Raw genomic sequence first — 23,543 nt, forward strand, 5'->3', positions numbered from 1 at the left:
AAGTTGACTTTTGATGGCTTGGAATTTTTAAAAAATGGTCCTCTACCGTAAGTAATTAGAGAAACACTGCTTAGAGTAGTCTTAGACTTAGGTAGCTACAAGGACTCTCCTTATATTGTACAAGATAAAATGAATTGAGTACAGATAGAGTTAGGGTGATGGGTTGTAAAACAGGAATAGTACTCTGATCATAGCACTGATTTTAATTATGCTGTTCATGAAGTATGAGACAAAGTTATTAGCTGAGTGAGTAGAGGGCCTACAGCAATAAAGAACTGAGGAAGGGAGGAGGCCAAGCTGTGAACTCCTTTTAGAATGAGCTCACACATTTATTAGAGAAATGTAATAGGTTTGTCTGGTAGTTTTGAGTTCCTATTTAAGTTTTGTGGCCATGAATTCAAAGTGAGATGAGTTTTTGGAGAGTTTCTTCAATTAGTTCAGCTGCTTGGATACAGACACATAGAAGGCATATAGTTGGGTTTAATAGAGACTGCTTTTTTCCCTCGCTGATGTGACATAGGAATGGTAGAGGGTCAAGAGTCTTTGCAAGGGAATGGTTCTTGTGCTGGCTTGTAGAACTTCAGCAGATTAAAGAAAAGAAATGAAGGGGATAATGGATTGTGAAAAGATGATAGGGTCACTGGATTGCAGGACCCTGTGGAGTCAAAGAATAGTTTGGATACTACAGTGAGTAAAATGGAAGTAAAGGGGATTGGAAGAATAGGATTGTAGAAATGGTTTTCAGGTGTACAATCTGTGGTGCTTTACATGATCTGAAGTAAAACGGTAGGTAGCTGAGGAGGGGGTTAGGAAAAGATGGTTAAAGGTGAAGAAATCCAGGAACACAGAGGCGGAAGAGTTAGACTGTGGGACTTCAACATACGGAGAGGAAAACAATTGGCATGCTAAATCAATGAATGGAGTGAGGAAGGGTATTGAGGGTGAGCTAGTTAACATAGCAACAGAGATGATGGGTGGTAAAGCCTGATACCAGTCTTCAAGGGAAATTAAGTGGGGCTTACTTAATGGAGGATATAGTACAGTAGGGATTAATGAGGATTAACACCCTCCCCACCTCTGAAGGATTGTGGCAGGAGGTCACCTTAGAGAGGATTCTAGGGAGAATGTCTTTCAGGAATAGCCAAGTATCAGAATAAGAGAGAACATTCATGGAACTTGAAGATAATGGGTGATCTAGGAGTTTGAACCTATGGTGTCTGATGTAAAATCCGAGTATGATGGAATTAGTCATGGAAGTTTTCTGGGTGAGAACTGCACATGAATTCGAGTTCAGAAAACTTATCCAGAAGAATGGGGTCCCCTGGGCTGCTTCCCAGTTTTTTAAGTCAGGTAGTCATACAGATTTCTTCAGCAGCCCCAGTGATTTTTGGTAGCTTGGTGGGTCTCTGTTTTGCTGGGAGTACAAAGGCTTTGTTTGCTACATTTCTTGTCCCCTTTTCATGGAGCCTTCTTCATGTGTTTGGTGATTTTTTTCTTTTAAGATTTTTTAAAATTTATTTGGCAGAGAGCAAGCACAAGTAGGGGAGTAGCAGGGAGAAGGAGAGGGAGCAGCAGGCTCCTTGCTGAGAGGGGAGCAATCCTGGGATCATGACTTGAGCTGAAGGTCAGATGCTTAACGACTGAGCCACCCAGCGCCCTGTGTCTGGTGATTCTTAATTCTGTCCCTATTTATTCCCATTGCCTTGGACCTCATGGGTTCCCTGGCTGGATACTGTGGCTTCTTGTCTCCTTCTTTCTTTTAGGTCCACTGAACATTGTTAACTTTCAATCACAGATATGTATTTTAACTTTCACTGTTTCTGCCTTCTGCCTGTTTGGTATAGGAGGGAGGATTTTGGATGTTCCAATTCATTTTCTTGACACTGTCAAAGTTAAAGTTTCAGAAAGGAGAAATTGGTACCAACCCAAATGTCCAGCAGTAGGGAACGGGATGAAATGTGTCATAGCCATGTAATAGGACATTACACAGGTAACAAAATTTTGTTTTGCCAAGGACATGGGAGAAATGAGAAACTGCTTTCAATACATTTTTAGTGATACCATAAAACATATATGTTCCATGAAAAGATATAAGTAGATATTAAAATGTAAAGGTTTAAGGATATTAAGATTATAGATGATTATTTGTTAATAGTGTGCTTTCCATATTTCCATATAATGAATTTGATCCTACTTTGGTAAGGGGGAGGGAGAAAGGGAGTAAATAGGACTTGGAGTGAAGGCAGCCTAACAGATTATGTGATGTGTTATTATGAAATTGTACTTTTTACACAACTAGGATTCTGTACGTGTATACTTTTGTGTATGCATGTTTGTCTTAAAGTCTTCACTTTTAGGTGGACTTTGTAAGGTTTTGATAGAAATCTACTGGTATCTTATATGACCTGGGTTTTTTTTTTTTTTTTTAACAATTTACCTTGAATATGTCACCAAATCTAAACATACAGTTGGAGGATTAATCTCAAAATATTAATTTCAAGTATTAGTAAATAATTTTGTTGAAAGAAAATAGTTTCAGGGGCACGTGGGTGGCTCAGTCCGTTAAGCGTCTGCTTTCAGCTCGGGTCATGATCCCGGGGTTCTGGGATCCATCCCAGCGTCAGGCTGCCTGCTCAGCAGGGAGTCCGCTCCCCGCCCCCCGTGCTTACTTGCTTTCACTCGCTCACTCTCTCAAATAAATAAAATCCTAAAAAAAAAAAGTTTGTCTAAAATTGAGAGTGACATAACCTTTATTATCATTTCTGTTATTACTGCTTTATTCAAAGTTTGTCATATACATATAAACGCTATTTTAATTGTCTTCTGGTGTGTGATACGAATTTATTTTCTGTCCGTATTTAGAAATCTGTGAATTGGCTTTACAAATATTTTGTTTATTGAGCAAATATTTAATAAGTGCTAACTATATGCTAAGCACTGCTCTCAGTACTTAGGATATTATTAGTGAACAAATAAAGATAACAGGTGGTCTGGTAGGAGTAACACTCTGAATTACCGCAGAATACCTTTTAGTTAGGAAAACACCCATGTTGTTAGGTTGTTTGCATTTTAAATACTATATTACTATAAAAGCCTTATAAAGCAAGAGAGAAAAAAACAGTCTCCTGTACCATCCTTCTTTGTCTTATCAGATTGAGGAACTGCAGCAGGCATTAACGGTAAAACAGAATGAAGAACACGACCGCCAGAGGAGGATAAGTAACACTCGGAAGATGATAGAGGATTTGCAGAATGAACTGAAGACCGCAGAAAACTGTGAGAATCTTCAGCCGCACATTGATGCCATTACAAATGATCTGAGACGAGTTCAAGATGAAAAGGCATTATGTGAAGGCGAGGTAATTGATAAGCGAGGAGAGAAGGAGAGCCTAGAGAAGGAGAGAAAGAGTAAGTTTTATGAAACTTAGGGTGAAGAGATGTTTATAAAATGGAGATCTATTTCTGTTGATGGCTTTCTTCTTTCCCTGGTACCATGTCTTTAGCTGCTCAAATCCCCTTGTTGAGGAAGCTCAGCTTGGTCTTTGCAAGTTAGTGCCTTAATCACCTATAAGTAGCATATACCGTGCTTTGTGACTGGCTAACCATTGCCTTATGTATGTCAGATTATGACAGCTGATTTTAATTTTGGAAAAATGGTTTCCTTTATTTTCTTCACAGAGTCACTCACTATTATTTATCAGATCGAATTTAAGCTCTTCACTCTAGTTTTCAGAACCTTCCATTAGCTTTACCCTTTTGAAATCTGTTCGATTTCATCTTTGCTCTTCTTTCCTATGGACCATGAAAATTGATTTATAACATTCTACAGATGGAAGAAGTTTTAAGTACTAACTACTCAGTGTGTACAACTAAGATCAGTAAAAAAGAAAACAACCCCCATTTTGTATGTTTATCAGAGTTTCCTCCACCTCTTTCAGATCTCCATACCCACTCTCAGGTGTGTGCATTTTTAAATAACTCAGCAGTTTTTTCCAGTAGACCATTATTTATATTTTTATCATGTTATTTCGCCATGGCTTGATTAATTAATTTTAGATACTATGTTTTGCTATTTTGTAACTTGAGATACAGATTTTGGCTCATAACAGTTCCTATCCTATATTAATTCCTCAAGTGGGATTAGTAGTATTAGTTACTAATCATTAAGCTTTATGATTGATTTATTGTGATCCTTCTATCTTGTGTCAAATAGTTGTCAGTAGTATTTGAATGCACACTTGTAAGCTGAAATACTCGTACTCATCCATTTCACTTTTTCCTCCTCTGACATTCTGAGTCCTCTAATTTGTGCTCTGGTTTTTATATTTTCAAGGCTGAAAACATTTACTGAGAACCATATCAAGTTTTATGTGCTCTGTTTATGGGTTAATTCTAAAAGCTAGAAATAGTAAGGATTCTTGCAGCAGTGAGACTTGTTCACAGCAGAGCCGGGTAATGCGTTAGGGTGGGATTTCCTTTCACTGATGGCTTTTTTTTTTAAAGTTTTAATTTACCTTTAAAAAAACCATTTGCTTTAATATTTCCTTAAAAAGAAAAAAAAATAGGCAGTTGTCTGGGGTTTCTTGGGCTTCGTCACAGATCCTTTTCTGTGTTGGGCAAAGCTATTCCTGAATTCTGTGTACTTTTTGTTTTTTTTTTTTTTCTTATATTACTTAGTATGTTCTTACATTGTTCCCTTATCTTTGGGTTACCTTGTAGGAAGAGATATTTGGGGATTAATTTCAGTCTTTGCATCCCTAAAGATGCCTTTATTTCACGATCCTCTTCTCTTGGTTTTGTTGTATATGTGACTCTACGTTGAAAATTTTTCTCTCAGAATTTTGAAGGCCTGTTGCGATCATCTCATGTTAGGAAATGTAGTGCTTGCTTTTTTTTTTTTTTTTTTTTTTTTTTTTTTTTTTTTTTTTCTGACTTACTTTTGTGGCCTCTTTAGTTTTGATAGCTTAAAGAGCATGTTTTATCTCAAGTGTTTGGAAATTTGATAATAATTTGTCCATGGTGGTGTTGCTAACTTTTGGATCTAAGGTATCTTTTGTATTACTAATGGATTCAGTAATTAAAACTTTCAGAGAACTAATAACTTTACTTTCCTTTTTAGGTGTGGGTGATAATATTGTACGATTTGACAATCTTATGAATCAGAAGGAAGATAAGCTGAGGCAAAGATACCGTGACACATATGATGCTGTTTTATGGCTAAGAAATAACCGGGACAAATTTAAGCAAAGAGTCTATGAGCCTATAATGCTCACGGTAAGAAGTTTTGTTCGTTGTGGTAGCATCTGTTTCATTATTGTATTTCATTATTGTATTCATTATAGATTTTTTGTTCTAATATAGTTTTTTTGTTGTTTTAAGAATTCCTAGTCTTATTAACACCTTAGTTTCCCATTATCAGACTTGTGGCTACTGATGTGCTGCTGAATCCATACCTGACTTTTGACCAATAAGTCTTTGGACTTTGTCAGAGTTTGGAACTGTCAGCTTATTGACCAAGAATCATGTATAAAATTAGTTCAGTCAGCTAGTTCCTTCTGGCAGTTACTAGATTATACAGGCCATAGATGAAATGCTGCCCGAAGGGCTAGAAACTGCTGTAAATAACTATGTCGAGAGGGGTACCCAACAGAAGTTGAAGTCACCTACAAATAATCGTAGGATTCTGAGAATGCAGCCAGCATTCTTTTGACCACATAAACCTGGCTAGCTCTTTTGATGATCAGGGTCATTTAGAATAGGATAAGCTGTGTTTAGTAAATCATTTAATGAAGTGTGGCCATGGAACGGCTAGGAAGATTTCCATCTAAAATATTTTTAAAAGTTTGGCTGTGGAAAGAGAAAATAAAGTAAAAACCACATTCTTTGACCGTGATATAGTTAGGTATAATATGAACTTAAAACTTACCCAAAATGACTCAAGGATTGTTATTGCTGGTTTATAGTTTTTTGTGTTTTTTTTTTTTTTTTTTAAACTTTAGGAAAGAGTGCACTATAGATCCTTGCAGGATTCATGAAAACTTCTACTTTCTTTAATTCATATTTGTGTTATTATTTAAAATCATTTCATGTAGTTGACTTTTTTTATTAGATTATATTAGCAAAGTTAATAAGCATAATACTGTATTCTCTTCTTGCTCAGGTATGTATTATTAGAGTATTTTTGCCAGATCAAGAAGGGAATATCTATTTTGGATGCAAACATTATTGTTTTGATTAATCTGGTAAGGACTGAAAGAAAATAGAAAAAAGTAGTTTGAGCCGTAATAACTTATAATGCAAGTAATTAACAGATCTTTATTAAAATGTCAACCTCAAAATTATAATTCACAACTTTGGTAAATTTGCCATCCTTTTATCTCCCAATAGTAGCAGCCTGTCACCAACAGGGATTACTAGCTGGCATATATTTATATTTCCAAATTACATTTGAATCTTTGAAATAAAAAGGTACAGTGTTGCTTTTTTTTTTTTTTTTTAAGATTTTATTTATTTATTTGACAGAGAGAGATCACAAGTAGATGGAGAGGCAGGCAGAGAGAGAGAGAGGGAAGCAGGCTCCCTGCTGAGCAGAGAGCCCGATGCGGGACTCGATCCCAGGACCCCGAGATCATGACCTGAGCCGAAGGCAGCGGCTTAACCCACTGAGCCACCCAGGTGCCCCCAGTCTTGCTTTTTTTTATCCTTTCTGGAATACCCTTGTATTCCCCCACCCCAACATATACACTTAATCCTTCAATATCTAGTTGAAATGTCATCAGTGTAGACAAGTTAGCAATCCATAAACTTAAAATTTTTGCCATATTACTTGTCAACTGTCCATTTCCATGAGTTATTTCTAACCAGCCCAGTCTAGAATGGGAGAATGTGCAAAGAAGTACTTATAGTTCAGTTCCTCACAGCAGAGTTTATAATGGCCCAAATGATGATGGGGCAAAGAAGAAAATTTCCAGAGAGATGGACTGGTCATGTAAACTATATCTATTGAAAGGAATACTATGCAGCCATTAAAAAGTCATTCTTGGTGTCTATTAATATAAGAGGACATTTATGATCTATTAATGAATTTATAAAACAGGTTCTAAGATAGATTGTATAGAAAGATTTCATGTTAAAAAACTGAACTACGAGTCTGCCATCAACCACCAGATGACTCTGGAGTACAGTATCTCTTCTGCCTACCACTCTGTCTTTACTGGGTTGTGAAACAGTGGCCTTGAACTTTGCCAAATATTTTCTTTACCCATCTCATGAGAGGAGCTTGCTAAGTAGCTGGTGAAGCTGCAGAACCAACAAATTGGTGAAATCTTCCTTCCCGGATGTCAGGAGGCCAGACTCAGTGCAGAGCAGTTTGCGTTACCTGGGGAAAAGTGGTGTGACTCAGTCACTACTGGAAGGGCACAAGCTGGGCAGAGACGGAAATGACTCTATTCATGTGACTTTTTGAGACTATTATCTAAATGAGCAGGTGATGTTCTTCAAAGAGTTGAATGACCACATCACCACCTTACACAAGGTGGAAGCCCCAGTAAAGGGGAACTCTGGTAAAGGAGTGATAATGAGAGCTCCGTCTTAGACCGACTTAGCCACAGCTCTTTTTATTTTTTTATTTTTTATTTTTTTTAAAGATTTTATTTATTTATTTGACAGAGAGAAGTCACAAGTAGGCAGAGAGGCAGGCAGAGAGAGAGGAGGAAGCAGGCTCCCTGCTAAGCAGAAAGCCCGATGTGGGGCTCGAACCCAGGACCTGGGATCACGACCTGAGCCGAAGGCAGCGGCTTAACCCACTGAGCCACCCAGGCGCCCCCCACAGCTATTTTTAAAAAGGGGACTTCTGCAGTCACAGTGGGATTATTTTACCCTCTGTCTATGTCGTAGCTAACACCCACTTCTCTTTCATTTGTGCCATTGCTTCTGATGAAGTAATTGCTACAAAAAAAAAAAAATTGGAATGATAGAGGCTACATTTCTGTAGTGTTTAAGTTTAGGTATTTCTTGTGACTTACTTTCTTGTTTATCAATTTTCCCCTGTTTTAGTGCTAGCTGATATTTTGTAGTTTAAAATAGAGAGTAATACTTGCCAATGTGTATATGACAAGCATTGTACTAAAATGTTTTTATTAGCTCTCTTAATCCACATTTGTTTCTGAGATGTAGACTATTGTACTGTGCCCATTTTGGTGATGAACTAACTGAAACTTTCAGAGACTTAAGGGTATGTGATTTGAAGCATTATCTGTCTGACCCCAGAGTCTTAGTTTTTCACTAGTAGTATGCTGTGTTTTATATATACGGTACATAAATACCTTCTTTTACAAATCTTTATTTTTTCAAGAAGGCGGATTTCCATCTGCTAAAGATAATTTATCTGCCCCCTAAAATTCCATAAGAGAGCACGTTTCATATACCTCTGTTATGGATCTTTATTATAGTGTTCTGCTTTTTTGCTTTTTTTTAACTTAGCATCTGCAAAAAGTATATTGATTTGTTGTCTTGACCTTCTTAGTATTTTCCATAGCATTGAACCTCACATGCAGAAGGGCCTGGTTTGTTAATACTTAAAAAAATAAATCCTAGTGGTACAAGCCTAGGATTTCTCTTGAAAGCACTATTATTTAAAGTTGTATTTTAATTCTTTGTGTTTTTATACTGATCAGTTGTTGCCATATATAACTTCCTCTTGAAGATTAAGAAGACAAATAGTGGGGCGCCTGGGTGGCTCAGTGGGTTAAGCCGCTGCCTTCGGCTCAGGTCATGATCCCAGGTCCTGGGTTCGAGCCCCACATCGGGCTTTCTGCTCAGCGGGGAGCCTGCTTCCTCCTCTCTCTCTGCCTGCCTCTCTGCTTACTTGTGATTTCTCTCTCTCAAATAAATAAATAAAATCTTAAAAAAAAAAAAAGACAAATAGTAAAAGTTTGGGGACAGATGAAAAATGTTTATACTCTTAGATTACCTTCTGAGCCATTTCAGATGTTTTCCAGAGGGTTGACTAGAAAGGAACATAGTTACTTCTTAGATAAAATCAAAATTGATGTGCATCAGGTGCTTATTTAAGTCTTATTTTTTGTTTTATGATGTATTAGATGTTTCTGGGTACTAAATTAAGTAGAGCTTTTAAAATGTTGCGTCTTCAGTACCAAATTTTATCCCCCTTAAGTGTTAAATTTAAACTTGTTAAATAACTCTTATGTTCTAGTACTCAGTTTGGATTTCATGAGAATTAACTTATATTTTCTTTTTGTTTAGATCAATATGAAAGATAATAAAAATGCCAAGTACATTGAAAATCATATTTCATCAAATGACTTGAGAGCTTTTGTATTTGAGAGTCAAGAAGATATGGAGGTTTTCCTCAAAGAGGCAAGTGACCAGTGTAATACCTGGTGCTTACCTTCTGGTACTTCAGTTTTTAAATTCAAACTAAAACAAAAAATAGCGACTAATTATACCAACAGTAACTTTTGTATAAAATCATTTGGTTTTGTGAATTTCTTTTTTTATCTGTCATTATTGGCAAATGAATTTGTTTTGCAAGAGAAAAAAACAGTCCATAATTCCATCTGTAACATGTTTTGAAGTTATTTGGAGTTAGAATAATTCTGTCATACTGTTTTAAGAGCAAAAAAATCCATAACGATGGACTTTTGGTCTTCGACATCCTTTTTGAAGATGTACTGGAATGAACTCAGCTTTTCTTTGATGGGGAGCGTGGGAATCAATATGTTGTTGCTTTTAAATAAAACCTCTTCAAAAAGAGTGAGAATTCTATATCTGGCTACCGAAACACCCTGGGAGTCTAAGCTACTACCAGGCAATGTGGCTTAGTAGTTACAGGCACAGACTCTGTAGATGGGCTGCCAAGATTTGAATTCTGGCTTTGCTACTAAATTGGGCAAGTTTCCTAAATGTTTTATGCCATAATTTCCTCATCTGTAAAACGTAGATATATGATCTACTTCAAAAGATGGCTATGAGGATTAAATCCTTTAATAAATGAAAAGGTGTGTAGAATACTGCTTATTTGTGATTATTTTTATTACATTATCTATAATATATATATGTATATATATTCGGTATATATATATATATTGTTAGCTGTTCTTATTGTCAGATTTCTTTCCTTTTGTGTATGTCACCTTTTAAAACCCTAAAGATTAGAATTTGTTTCGTTTCTTTGTCAGCAAGTATAAATGAGGACAGGACCCTGAATTACGCCGGTGGTCCTCTGTTTCTGTGGTGCACTAATGATTGGAAAGAATCCTTACTTTTTTTGGCTTTTACCATATTGCCCTCGTGGTTTGGGAGTTTGCAGAGAATGTGAATATATGGTAATTGCATAAAAAGTTGCATGTATAAAATTACAGAATGGACTCCAGAAAGTTAGACAGTTGTGTAGTTTGGTATTATTTAAGCTTAGCCAGGAGTTTTTGTTCTGGTGTGAGAGCTTTCTGAAGAAGTCGCTTCCTTAGATTACGAGTCTGATATGTGGCATGCTCTGAAGGGCATTCCGTCAGGTGCATTTGGCTGCTTTCTATCGGAAATGGCCTGCTTAGCCAACACTGAGTGCCTTTTTCGAGTCAAAAATTCGGGCTTCTTTTGTGCTAAGGATATGAATCCTATATGGATAATGTGACCTGGGTTCCTGAAATTTTGACCTTTATTTTTGTGTGTGTGCTCTGATAAGTAACTTTACGTAGCTTCTCCTCAACAGGACTAGAACTTCCTCTCACAGGTGTGACTTTGTTTGTATTTTAAATTGTGAAATTTATCGTATATAACTGCCTCCTACGATATTATCTATTAGAGTACCATTCCCCATACTACCGTGTATAATAAGTATTATGTCTGCTGTGCAGTTACCCTAGATGACCTTTATCAGGATGATGAAGTTTCCTTCTGTTCCTAGTTTGCCAAGAATTTATCATATTTTTCTGCATCTGTTGGAGTGATCATATGGGTTTTGTACTTCATTGATTTAAGTGAGATTGGTTTTTGGAGCATTCCATCAATCTCACCTTTCTGGAATAAACTCTACTCGGTCATGTGTATTGTTCCCATATTGCTGGATTCCATATACTAATATTTTGTAAAGGACGTTTGCATATGTATTCACGAGGGCTTTTGTTTGTTCATGTTTTGGTATCAAGATTATGCTAGAATCACAAAGTGGTTTGGGAAATGACCATTGCACTTCCTCTTATTTTCTGGAAGAGTTTTGGTATTACTGCTTCCTCGACTGTTAGAGCATATTTGTTTTACTATTTTCACTGATAAATACTTTCTGTAAAAACATGTAATAATAGGGTCATTATCACACTAAAAAGTTTGCTTGAAAGTACCATTAAATATCCAGTTTTTGGTCATCCTATCCTATCCTAACACCAGTTGGAATATAACTTTAAAAAATCATTTTGATTGATAGTATATGGTAATTAAAATATATTCTTTCCGTTATATTCAGATTCGTGACAATAAAAAATTAAGAGTAAATGCTGTTATTGCTCCCAAGAGCTCATATGCAGACAAAGCACCTTCAAGATCTCTGAATGAGCTAAAGTAAGTCTTGAAACTATTTTTAGAATTAACCTGTTACTTTGAATATTGAATAACCATTTAGCTCTTAAATATATTATCTCTCACATAAATATGTTATAAGCTATTTATTCCCTCTTAGGATCTCTACTTAAGTCTAAAATGAGGAAAAATTTAGGAACAGATAAACTGTGGAATACTTACTATATGGTGGTGATGTTTCAGATCAGTGGATTAATATTGGATTGTTGAATGGAAGATACTAAAATAGTTGGTTAGGTGTTGGGAAAATAAAACAAATTGTCACTTCGTAGTGCAGGAGTGATTTCCAGAAGGACTAAATGGAAAATTTGCAATTATGAAACAGTTATAAGTAAATATCTTAATTCTGAATGTAAGCAAACATTCTAAATACAAAAGCAATGGAAGAAACAAAAGAGATTCATAGTTTGTAATGATGAATATATTAAATATTTCTGACAAGGAAATCAGTCTCAACATTAATCACAATATTAAGTGATTTTAAAATACACAGAAATTTCTGCTGTACCATCATTAATTTATATGTTGTTTATTTGCCACTTTTCAACTATCAGATTTCTTAACATGATATTTTTTTAAGAAGAAAAATCTAGTAAGTGCTTTTCATTTCAGACAGTATGGATTTTTCTCTTACTTGCGAGAATTATTTGATGCCCCTGATCCCGTCATGAGCTTCCTTTGCTGCCATTATCATATTCATGAGGTTCCTGTAGGAACTGAAAGGACCAGAGAAAGAATTGAACGGGTAAGAAAGTAATGAATCTAGAACCTCGTTTTGTTAACACTTCTTAGCATAAAAACATCAAGCAAAAATTTAGAGATATTTAAAGAGTAAGACATTCTGTTATTTTAAACCACACAGAAATTCTTTGTATTTTACATTTTTTTAATATACAGAAAACAGTGACTATTGACTAATACTATATGATGGGTGTAGGTGATGTGGAGTTATCTAGAGGAAGCGCTTTAGTTGAAGCCTAAAAAGAGACACCTGTCTTGTTTGGCAGATTGTTCAGACTTTATATTACTGGCTTACTCATTTAAATTCTTGTATTCCAGATTATTTTTCAGAGAAAGTGTATGTTAGAATAGTATTCTGGGTGTAGAGCTGTTTTGGTAAGCCCTTCCTTTCTTTTTTCTTTCTTTTTTTTTTTTTTTAAGATTTTATTTGACAGAGATCACAAGTAGGCAGAGAGGCAGGCAGAGAGAGAGAGAGAGGAGGAGGAAGCAGGCTCCCTGCTGAGCAGAGAGCCCGATGTGGGGCTTTATCCCAGGACCCTGAGATCATGACCCAAGCCGAAGGCGAGGCTTTAACCCACTGAGCCACCCAGGCGCCCCAAGCCCTTCCTTTCTTAAAGCTGCTCCTGACGATTATCTCTGGTATGAATGACCTCCCTTCATAGGATCTCCTTTCCTGGCTAGCATAACACACACTCATAGTTCCTATATTCTGCTCATGCTGGGAGTTCTCTCCTCCTCATATAAACAGTCTCCAAGACTCACCTTACATTTGTTGCTTGTCACAGGCAGAAACAGGAAAGAAATCTCTTCATCTAAAGCAGGTTTTTCCATAACACCATTTGGAGTGTTTTTTGCTTATAGCATCTAGGACCCTGTGAGAGACCCAACTACTAGTTGTTATATTGAATTTATTTCAAAATGTGTTTTAAAAGTTTACCACATAGTATACCAGTATCCCTAGGACAACTCATTTGTAATTTAGGGACCCTTTTTACTTAACTGACATAAGGTAGAAATGAGGGCTCATTGCCAACTGTTTTGGGGGGGAAAAAAACAAAACACCCCGTCTAGCTGATTATAGTAAGTTGCATGTGTCTTTGATTTTAAAATTTCATTATGGGGAACATTTGAGGAAATAAATATTAGGACTTGCATGTGGGTTACCTCTCCTGTCATTTAGAAAAGAGGACAAGACCATCTATGCGTATAAGACCCTTTATGGACTTGTTCTGATTAATTTCTAAGACTCTCCCCTTCAGTTAAATTGTCTCCTGCCAGCCTTTGGTCATGATGTCCTTTTTGTTGGGAGGGTCCTTCCCTCACCGTTTCTGTCCGTTTAAATTTATTAGAACTTGAGTAGCCTAACTTCTTCTTGCTTTCTCTTCATTCCAAATTATTCTGCAATTTGCGGATGCCAGCTTATACCCTGTTAAGTGTGTGTCAATATGCCTTATCTCTTCACTTAGACTATAAACTTCTGGATAGAAACAAGCCGCAAGAGTATTGATAGTGACACTTCAGAGATTAGAAAAAACTGTGTTATGAAAGCCTGTTCTTCATTAGTATCCAGAAATATATAAAATAATGTTATTGTCTTCAGAATGAGCTTTAGTTCTTGGAACTTCTTGTCTAAGTTCTTGAGAGAGAAGCTCTCCGAAAAATGCAAAAAAATAAAAAATAAAAAAAATTTGAGATCCTTTAAGTGTTTCCAGGAATTAAATATGATTATGTGTCTGTGAACAATATAACTGAGGGAAGGTGAGAATCTGTGACTTAGGTGAGCTACCACAGTTGTGTGTCCTGGGCAGCTGGTTCCTGGTATCTCTTCTGTAGACCCAACAAAACTCCAAAAGGACACTTACTTGGGAGAGATTATGTAGTCAAATAAAAGTATAGTCGCTTTTGCCATCATTGTTTGGGTTTTCTCCCTTCTCTCTTCTTTAGTGTTTTCCAAAATGATAACCTGAAGTGGTGAAGTCAGCCACCTTTTGAGAGATGTTACTGGAGAAGTTAAAAAAAAAAAAAAAAAATTGAAAGCACATCTGTTTTGAGCTTCTAAAATTCACTTGATCTGTATTTTCCAATGCCTCAGTCCTTGTAAAAATATTTTCATTAAACGTGCACTAACACTTGTTTGACGTTGTTTGACTTCTGTGCCAGGTAATACAAGAAACCCGGTTAAAACAAATCTATACAGCAGAAGAGAAGTATGTGGTGAAAACTTCCATTTATTCAAATAAAGTCATTTCCAGTAACACATCCCTAAAAGTAGCCCAGTTTCTCACAGTCACTGTGGACCTTGAGCAAAGACGACACTTAGAAGAACAGCTAAAGGTTGGTTATTTTGAGTATTAAAAAAGAATATTAATTTGTAATACTTTGTAATTTGTGGATTTGTAATACTTTAACTAGAATTTTTTTTAAAATAACAATTTTGAATATTTTTGTAGGAAATTAATAGAAAATTACAAGCAGTGGAAGCAGGGTTGATTGCCCTATATGAGAGAAACAAACATCTAGAACACAAAGACAATGAACTTAGACAAAAGAAGAAGGAGCTTCTTGAAAGGAAAACCAAGAAAAGACAACTGGAACAAAAAATTAGTTCCAAACTGGGAAGGTAGGATTCTGCCTATTTGGGCAGCAGGGTCGGGGGTGCGGGGTGGCAGGGCACTCTGAGGGTATTGTTATTAGTTACACAGCCCTACCTTGTTCTGTTGTGCTCTGCAGGTACTGCCTAACACATTGAAGGTTTGTGCGGCCCTGTGTCAAGCAGATCTGTTTGGCACCATTTTTCCAGTATCATTTGCTCACTTTGTGCCTCTTTATCACATTTGGTATTCTGACAATATGTGTGTAGTGATCAGGACTCTGAAAGCACAGGCAGTGGTTAGCATATTTTAGCAGTGAAGTATTTTTTAGACATAACACGGTGACACACTTAATGGACTACAGTATACTGTAAACAAAACTTTTATATGCACTGGGAAACCACAGAATTTTTTGGACTCCCTTTACTGTCGTCTGGAACCACAGCTCCAGTATCTCTGACGTGTGCCTGGACCCTGTCATGACGATGCAATTCCCACAAACACATTTTATCCCCCCAAAATTGTGTGTAGGGCAAAAGTTGGTGACTCTTAAGTGGCGTGAGTTTTCCTGTCCTCTGATTAGCTGTTTTTAATCCCTGGACCCCTTTCCATGCTTAGAAGTTATGTTGGTACGGTTTATATCATTGGTATTTACCACATCAGTAATTAAAACTGGGGATGTTTATTTAGGAAAAACCATGGTTTTCTAAACAATATGTGTAGCAGAAAGAGTGGCGTCGTTTTACCTTGTTATCGGTCTCTTTAAATGAGTGCTTTCATTTCGTATCTGCTCACTTTCAGTCTCTTGTGAGAGGTTGCTTTGAAATAGATGAAGAAAACATGGCCTCACAGATTTGTAGCTGGGAAAGGAAGGAGTACTTTAATAGACTTTTCAGATACTTGTCTATCGTCTTCTTTAATACTGTATCACAACCTGCCAAGATGCAGTTTGTTGAAGTTCAGTTGCTCTGTGAAACCTGCATCAGGGAAGTAGATTACTCTTATGTTAAAGTCCATTGCACTGTAAGTGGATCTTTTACATGATGTAATTTTGTTACATCATGCATCGGTCCTTTAGAAAATGTTGGTCTTTCATATGTTGACATATTTTATTGTGTAATATAAAAAAATAATGTCGATTTCCAATCCCATCAGAAGAATCTTTTAAGAATTGGGAAGCTGCCAGGCTCACAGTGGTAGACACAAATTCCTCAGAAATATAAATTGCACATGAAATTTGTTTATCATTGTTGACAAATATTGGCAGTTACTTTTCTTGAAGTGATAGACTCACTTGCTCACTTTGGGTGGGGCAGTAAAATCTGCCAAATACTTAAGTCTAAATAACGATAGTTTGTCTTACTTCTTTCATGAAATAACTTTTTTTTTTTTAAAGATTTTATTTGTTTACTTGACAGAGATCACAAGTAGGCAGAGAGGCAGGCAGAGAGGGAGGAGGAAGCAGGCTCCCTGCAGAGCGGAGAGCCCGATGCGGGGCTCGATCCCAGGACCCCGGGACCACGACTGGAGCCAAAGGCAGAGACTTTAACCCACTGAGCCACCCAGGTGCCCCTAACATTTTTATTTGAAAGAATAATCTAGTCCAGCTCCCAACTCAGTCACACAAGTGCTTTTCTGTGAGGCAACCATCATACTTCGGTATGCATCGTAAATACTGTGTGCTTTCTGTTTCGTCACACGGACTATTAAAAAGATACATACTCAGTTTCCACTGGGAGGTGGTTCAAGATGGCAGCATGGGAAGACACTGAACTCCCCTCCTTGCACAGACCCAGCAAATCAACAGCTACATAGAAAATGTTACTTCTGAAAAAGACCTGAAAACAAACTCAGCAGCTCTTCTGTAACAAAGGATGTAAGGTTCACGGCCAGAAGGGTAGGAACTACAAGGACAGGATCTCCTGCAAAACCCAGCGCCTAGCGTGACCAGCACTTAGGAAGGATATCACAGATACAGAGTTGTTCCCTGAAGAGCAAAGAGTTTGTGCCCCATGTCAGGCACCCCCAGCTCTTGGGACCTCTGCCAGAGAGAGGAGTCCCCAAAATGTCCGGCTTTGAAAACCAGTGGGGCTTATACACAGGAGAACAGCACAGCAGTAACGAATGGATTTTGCTCTTTTTAGGGTTCCTGCAGAGACTCACCACAGGACCCTGAGCAAAAAGCAGCAGCAAGAAAAGTGCTTAGGCCGTTTGTATTGGAGGTTCATTTCTCGTCTTAAAGCATCTGCCCAAGGAGGGTGCCTGGGTGGCTCAGTGGGTTAAGCCTCTGCCTTCGGCTCAGGTCATGATCCCAGGGTCTTGGGATCGAGCCCCGAATCGGGCTCTCTGCTCAGCGGGGAGCCTGCTTCCGCCTCTCTCTCCACCTGCCTCTTTGCCTACTTGTGATCTCTGTCAAATAAATAAATAAAATCATTAAAAAAAAAAAATCTGCCCACAGGGTAGGAGCCTAATGGGAATCCCTCCTGGGACATAGGCACTGGTGGGCACCACTCTTGTATTCTCCCTCTAACCTGCAGTGGGTGTATAGCACCCCTCCAGTCCCTGCCAGAGCTGGGTGCCCAAAGGTCTGAAACAATCTTCTTGGCAGATTACTATCCCCGGGGTACTTCACAGACAGCAGTCTGAAACTTTCTCCAGTCTGCCTCTGAAAAAGACCTCTTTACTTGTCCTAGAACTTCAGCCTCAGGGGCTTCAGGATTACCACATATCTATAAGCTACGAAATTGTTCTCAGGGAACATGATCCAGGAGATGCCATCTTTGTACTTGGTTGGCCTTGCTGAAGCTCACCAGTACCTCCCAGAAAGGAGCTCACTCCTGTGGAGCCCTGATTTTCCCAACAGTTTCCTAGGGGACACTTCCAGGTTGCCTGGTCTGTTGACCAGCAGGGTATATGGTGGTCCCATAGGACTGGATCTATATTTGCGTGCCTTAAAAGCTGCTGCCTGAGGGTCCTAGCTTCTGGCTTCTCTTCCACCTGAAACTAGGAACAGACTGAGATCCCTTCCTCTGGAACACTCGCAGGACTTGGCACTCTCTCAGCAACTGGGAGCTGGCGAGAGTAAATCAGGCTGCTCAGGCCCCAAAGGTTCACATCACCACTGAGCCAGAGGAGGTTTGAACGACAGGGTTCATCTCCATGAAGCCATTTCAAGACTTGTTGAGGATTGTTTCATCTGCTGCTTAGAAACCAACACAGAGTCAAGCGAAATGAAGAGTATGTTCCAAATGAAAGAACAAGGTAAAATACCAGAAATAGAACCGTTATGAAATGGTGGTAATTTACCTAAAAAAGAAATCAAAGTAATGGTTATAAAAATGTTCACTAAACTTGCAACCGTAATGGACACAGCAAGAACTTCAATAAAGAGAAAGTATAAGAAAGTACCAAACAGACTTCACCGAGCTGAAGAATACAGTAACTGAATTAAAAAAAATACACTGGAGGGTTCCAACAACAGACTAGACGAAGCAGAAGAAAAATCAGTAATGTGGAAGCCAGGGTAGTAGGATTCACCCAATAGCAAAAAGAATTTTATTATTTTTTTTAGAGAGCGCATGTGTGTGAATGGGAGTGGGGGTGGGGGGTAGAATGAGAGGAAGAATCTTCACAGGCTCCACACTCAGCACAGAGCCTAATGTGGGGCTCAGTCTCATGACTCTGAGAATCATGACATGACCTGAAATCAAGAGTCGGACACTTATCTCAATGAGCCACCCACGTGCCCTGAAAACAGAATTTTAAAAAGTAAAATAGCTTAAGGGGCCAGTGGGACAACATCAAACAGAATAATTTCACATTATATGAGTTACAGAAGGAGGAAGAAAAAGGAGCAGAACACATATTTGAAGAAGAAATAACAACTTCCCTAACCTTGAGAAGGAGCAGACATCCAGATCCAGGAAGTGCAAAGAGTTCACATAAGAATAAATGGAAATCTGTTATGCAGAAGAGCACTGATTTTTTTTACTGAAAACAAAGCACAGTCAGATGAAGGTGATGTTTGACAGGACCGGAAACCTACATCCCTCAATAATGAAGAATTTACAGAATTAGTGTTCGAGGCTTTTGATGTTTGTTTTGTTTTTCAGCCATCATGACATGACTGATGGAAGCGTATTATTTGTGTCTGAGAGAATATAACTTCGTTGCTTCAATATTTACCATTTGATCTTGTGGATCAAAGTATTTTATCCCAAAGAGGGAACACTCACTGGTTTAAAAAAAGAAATTCTCTACCCATCTGCTGGAAAGTGACTCGTTAACACTGGAGTATTTCATATCAGAATTCTGTTGTCACATGCTTTGAGGAAGCATATGAGACCAAGAGAGTCATGTACCTATGAATATGTGTAATTTATGGGAAATTTCTTTTTTTTTTTTTTTTAAAGATTTTATTTATTTATTTGACAGAGAGAGATCACAAGTAGACGGAGAGGAAGGCAGAGAGAGAGAGAGAGAGAGGGAAGCAGGCTTCTTGCTGAGCAGAGAGCCCGATGTGGGACTCGATCCCAGGACCCTGAGATCATGACCTGAGCCTAAGGCAGCGGCTTAACCCACTGAGCCACCCAGGCGCCCATAATTTATGGGAAATTTCAAATCAGTAAACAGTGTATCCACTTCAGCAAAGAATGGTTTCAAAGGAACTATACAAGCACAGATAGGCCCTAAGATGGTTGAGATTGTATTTGCAGCCACTGTCAGATCAGCTACAACTTAGTTCATCCAGGATGTGTACTGTCAAAGAGCTTAATGAAGAGTTTTAGACATCTAGACGTAGTTTAGAATTTTCTTGCTAGGTACTAGGAAGTACCTATGATAGGACATTTGAAGTTCTATGAACATCCAGTTATAATTATCACGTGATGGTCCAGAACATTTGCCATAAATGTCACGAGCACTTAATGCAGTTTAGGAAAAGCTATGTCCTGTTATTACACGTTTCTGAACAAAGGACCACGGCAGATTTGGCTTCAGACTCACTGTATCATTGATCTTCAGTAGAATTCAAGGCCAGAGTTTTTGTTTGTACTCACCTCATACTAAATTATGCAGAAGTTAGGGGTGATGAGTACTTGGCATTGAAGACTGTCTTCCTGAGACGACCACTGACAAAAGCCAAGATTCTGGGTCTGATAATTGTATAGACCTAGTCAAGCCTCGAGAAAGCATTGGAAAGGTTTGATCACAGCCCAACCCCGTCTGCTTCCTTCCAGAATTCAAGAAAATCCTCTCACACAGCAATCAGACCCTTCCCCAATGCCAACAGGGACCCAGCAGATACCTGCACTCCTCCCAGACGCCATATCCCAGTTTACCAGCTCTTGAAAAGATGGTAACAAAGAAGGTCATTGTTTAGTCAGTCTGTTATTCAGACATTGGTACAGCTGGTGAGGTCTCACGTTGCAAATTTCCCAGTTCCTTAAGCCTTGGCTCAGTCTCCATTTTTAGCCCAATTACAAGCCGCGCCGCATCTGACAGACCAGGTAGAGCGACAGCCATGGCTGACAGAGGCAAATACTCACCAACCACAAGGAAACTAAGGAACATTGAAGATCAAACTTCAGATGGCCCATGGTTAAGGGCTGCAGGGGTTTTTATAACAGTCAAACCCTGAGTCGAATTTGGATTCCGTTCACCTTTCTTCTGGAAATTCATCTAACATCCAGCAACTTGTACCTTCAATTTTAAGGACCAGGTTTCACACTAACCAGAATGCAAGTGGACTGCATACTGGACACAGTGGTACACACAACATGATTCAGTGGCGGACTTTACAAGGTCCACCATGCCAGGGTCCACGAACGCACAGAGCTGGCACCGTGAGCCGGACACAGAGCACTCTTAGAGCCCTGCTGTGTGACACTGTGACGATTTCATAGCTGGAGCAGGGTCCAGATTCCATCTCGAATGCCACAAAGCAGCCCAGAGGGCTGCACTAACGCCTTTCATTCAGGACACATACAAGGTTTTCTCAAGGTCAGCAGCTTGTGGTTAGTGATTACATGAGTCCCTCCTCCCGCAATTGTGGGGTGGTCGTGGTGCTTTGCACTATGCTTACAGGACGGGCGGTGGCTGCCCTACTTCTGCTCCTGAGGGCAGCGGGCGCAGACGTTGTCTGTCACGCAGCAGCAGCGGACTTCCCAGCTTGCCCTAGTTCAGCACCCATCGCAGGCTCAGCTGACCCAGCTCCTGAGCAGTGTTTACAGGCCCGAAGGATTCCCGTGGAGCAACCTTCAAACAGCTTATCCTCTCTGCTGCATTGCCGCCCCCACAGGGCACTCTCCCTCAGTCCCATCCCCAGCAACACCAGTCTCCCCAACAGCAGGAGTCAGCCCGGGACTGGCAGTTAGACTTGCTCTTCTAAGCTGCAGCCACGGTAGGACATATGCCTCCTCTGACCTCAAGGGAGGAAGGGGTTGGCCATGAAGAGTTGCTCAGAGGATCTGAAGCTAGGATAAGTCTTAGTAGTTTCACAAGAAGCAATATTGAATGTTCAAGTTCCTGGAATTAGTTATTAGCGAGGAAAATGCGGCCTAGTGTTACAAATATACGATAAACATCCAGTGGGGGATGACAGTGTTGGACTTTCCTGGTTTGTTTTTTATGGGAAGGAGTGTATTGCCAAATATTAAGCTTAGATATGAAACATGGTCTCCAATCAGAAAGGCACTAACAGTATTAGTAACCTTTGGTTCTATACCTATTTTCAAGTATTACAGGACACATCACTGTCATGTTCAGGGCACAGTGATGCCATGAAGATAGTCTAGTAGACTCAGTAGGCCACATCCCGAGCCCCTCTCCCTTTTCAGAGAATGATGGGATAGTAATTAATGTCAGAATGTTGTGTACGTACAAATTTTCTATGTACAGATGCTGTAAGTGCTATGGCTATGTCTGAATAACAGAGAAAGCAAAAAAAAAAAAATACTATCATCTTAATAGATGCAGAAAAAGGACTTGACAAACTACAACACCCATTTTTTAGTAAAAACTCCCAACAGTGTGGGCATAGAGGAAACATAGTTGAATATAATAAAGACAATATGTGACAAATCCACAGCTAACATTACACTCAACTGTGAAAAGCTAAAATATGTTCCTTTAACATCAGGATCAAGACCAGGATGCCCATTCTGCCCAGTTTTATTCAGCATAGTATTAGAAATTAGGATTTCTGATCAGAGCAATTAGGCAAGAAAGAGAAATAAAAGGCATTTAAATTGGAAAGACGTAAAACCGGCACTTTTTGTGGCTGACGTGATTTTACATAGAAAACTTTAAATATTCCACCAAAAGAAACGTGTAGAACAAATCCGCAAATTCAGTAAAGTTGCAAGGTACAAAATCGGCGTATAAAAATCTGTTGCATTTTCATACACTAACAACGGACTCAAAGGTGAATTAAGAAAACAGTCCCAGTTATAAAATCACACCAAAAAGAAAATGCTTAAGAATAAATTTAACCAAGGATTTGAAAGACCTTATACTGAACCATAACACATTAAGGAAAGAAATTAAACGATACAAATAAATGGAATGATTTTCTGTACTCATGGATTTGCAGAATTAATATTATTCAAGTATCTATGTTACCCAAAGCAATTTATAGATTCAGTGGAATTCCTGTCTATTTCCTAATTCCATTGGCATTTTTCAGAATTGGAAGAATCCTAAAATTTTATGGGACCACAAAAGATACCAAATAGCCAAAGCAATCTTGAGAAGGAAAAAGCTGAAAGCATCGTACTCCCTGTTTTCAAGCTGTATCAGAAAACTGTATTAATCAAAACAGGTATTGACATAAAAACAGACACATAGATCAGTGGAACAGAATAGAGAGCCCAGAAGTAAACACATGGATCTATGGTCAGTTACTTTATGACAAGAGAGATAAGAGTGAACCATGAAGAAAGGATAGTCTCTTCAATAAATGGTGCTGGAAAAACTGGACAGCCCCATGCAAAAGATTGAAACTGGACCACAAGCTTACACCAAACAGAAAAATCAACTCAAAATGGATTAAAGACTAATATAAGACCAGAAAGCCTAAAATTCCTTGAAGAAAACAGTAAGTTCTTTGACATGGGGGTGGACAGTAATTTTTTTTTTTTTTTTTAGAACTGACTCCCAAGACCTTGGCAACAAAAGCAAAAATAAACCAATAGGATTACATCAAACTTAAATGCTTCCGCACAGTAAAGGAAGCCATTGCCACACCAAGAAGGCAACCTATGGAACAGGAGAACATACTTGGAAATATTCTGTTCAGTAAGGGTTTAATATCTAAAATGTAATGAATTCCTATAACTCATAGCAAAAAAACCCCAATCTGATTAACAAATGGGCAGAGAAACTGAATAGACAGACGTTTTTTCCAAAGAAGACCTACAGATCGTCAGCAGGCACCTGAAAAGGTGCTCAGTGTCACTGATCATCAGGGATAAATAACCACAGTGAGATTAGCATGTCACACCTGTCAGAATGGCTGTTATCAAAGCACAAGAAATACCACATGTTGGCAAGGATGCGGAGAAAACGGAACCCTTGTCTGCTGTTGGTGGACATGTAAATTGGTGCAGCCATTGTGGAAAA

General features: G+C 38.5%; 1 protein-coding gene across 2 annotated transcripts in view; it reads left to right on the plus strand.

Moving 5' to 3' along the window:
• SMC5 (structural maintenance of chromosomes 5) overlaps positions 1-23,543 on the plus strand; it is a 103,983-nt gene that overhangs the window by 55,667 nt on the left and 24,773 nt on the right. For both annotated transcript variants that reach the window (XM_047699327.1, XM_047699328.1), the window contains exons 9-15: positions 3,153-3,408; positions 5,120-5,274; positions 9,265-9,378; positions 11,480-11,574; positions 12,205-12,337; positions 14,494-14,667; positions 14,784-14,953. In XM_047699327.1, coding sequence (XP_047555283.1) covers positions 3,153-3,408; positions 5,120-5,274; positions 9,265-9,378; positions 11,480-11,574; positions 12,205-12,337; positions 14,494-14,667; positions 14,784-14,953 — 1,097 coding nt within the window. The remainder of the gene's footprint in view (positions 1-3,152; positions 3,409-5,119; positions 5,275-9,264; positions 9,379-11,479; positions 11,575-12,204; positions 12,338-14,493; positions 14,668-14,783; positions 14,954-23,543) is intronic.

The sequence above is a fragment of the Lutra lutra genome, chromosome 13, assembly GCF_902655055.1.
Source record: "Lutra lutra chromosome 13, mLutLut1.2, whole genome shotgun sequence".
NCBI lineage: Eukaryota > Metazoa > Chordata > Mammalia > Carnivora > Mustelidae > Lutra > Lutra lutra.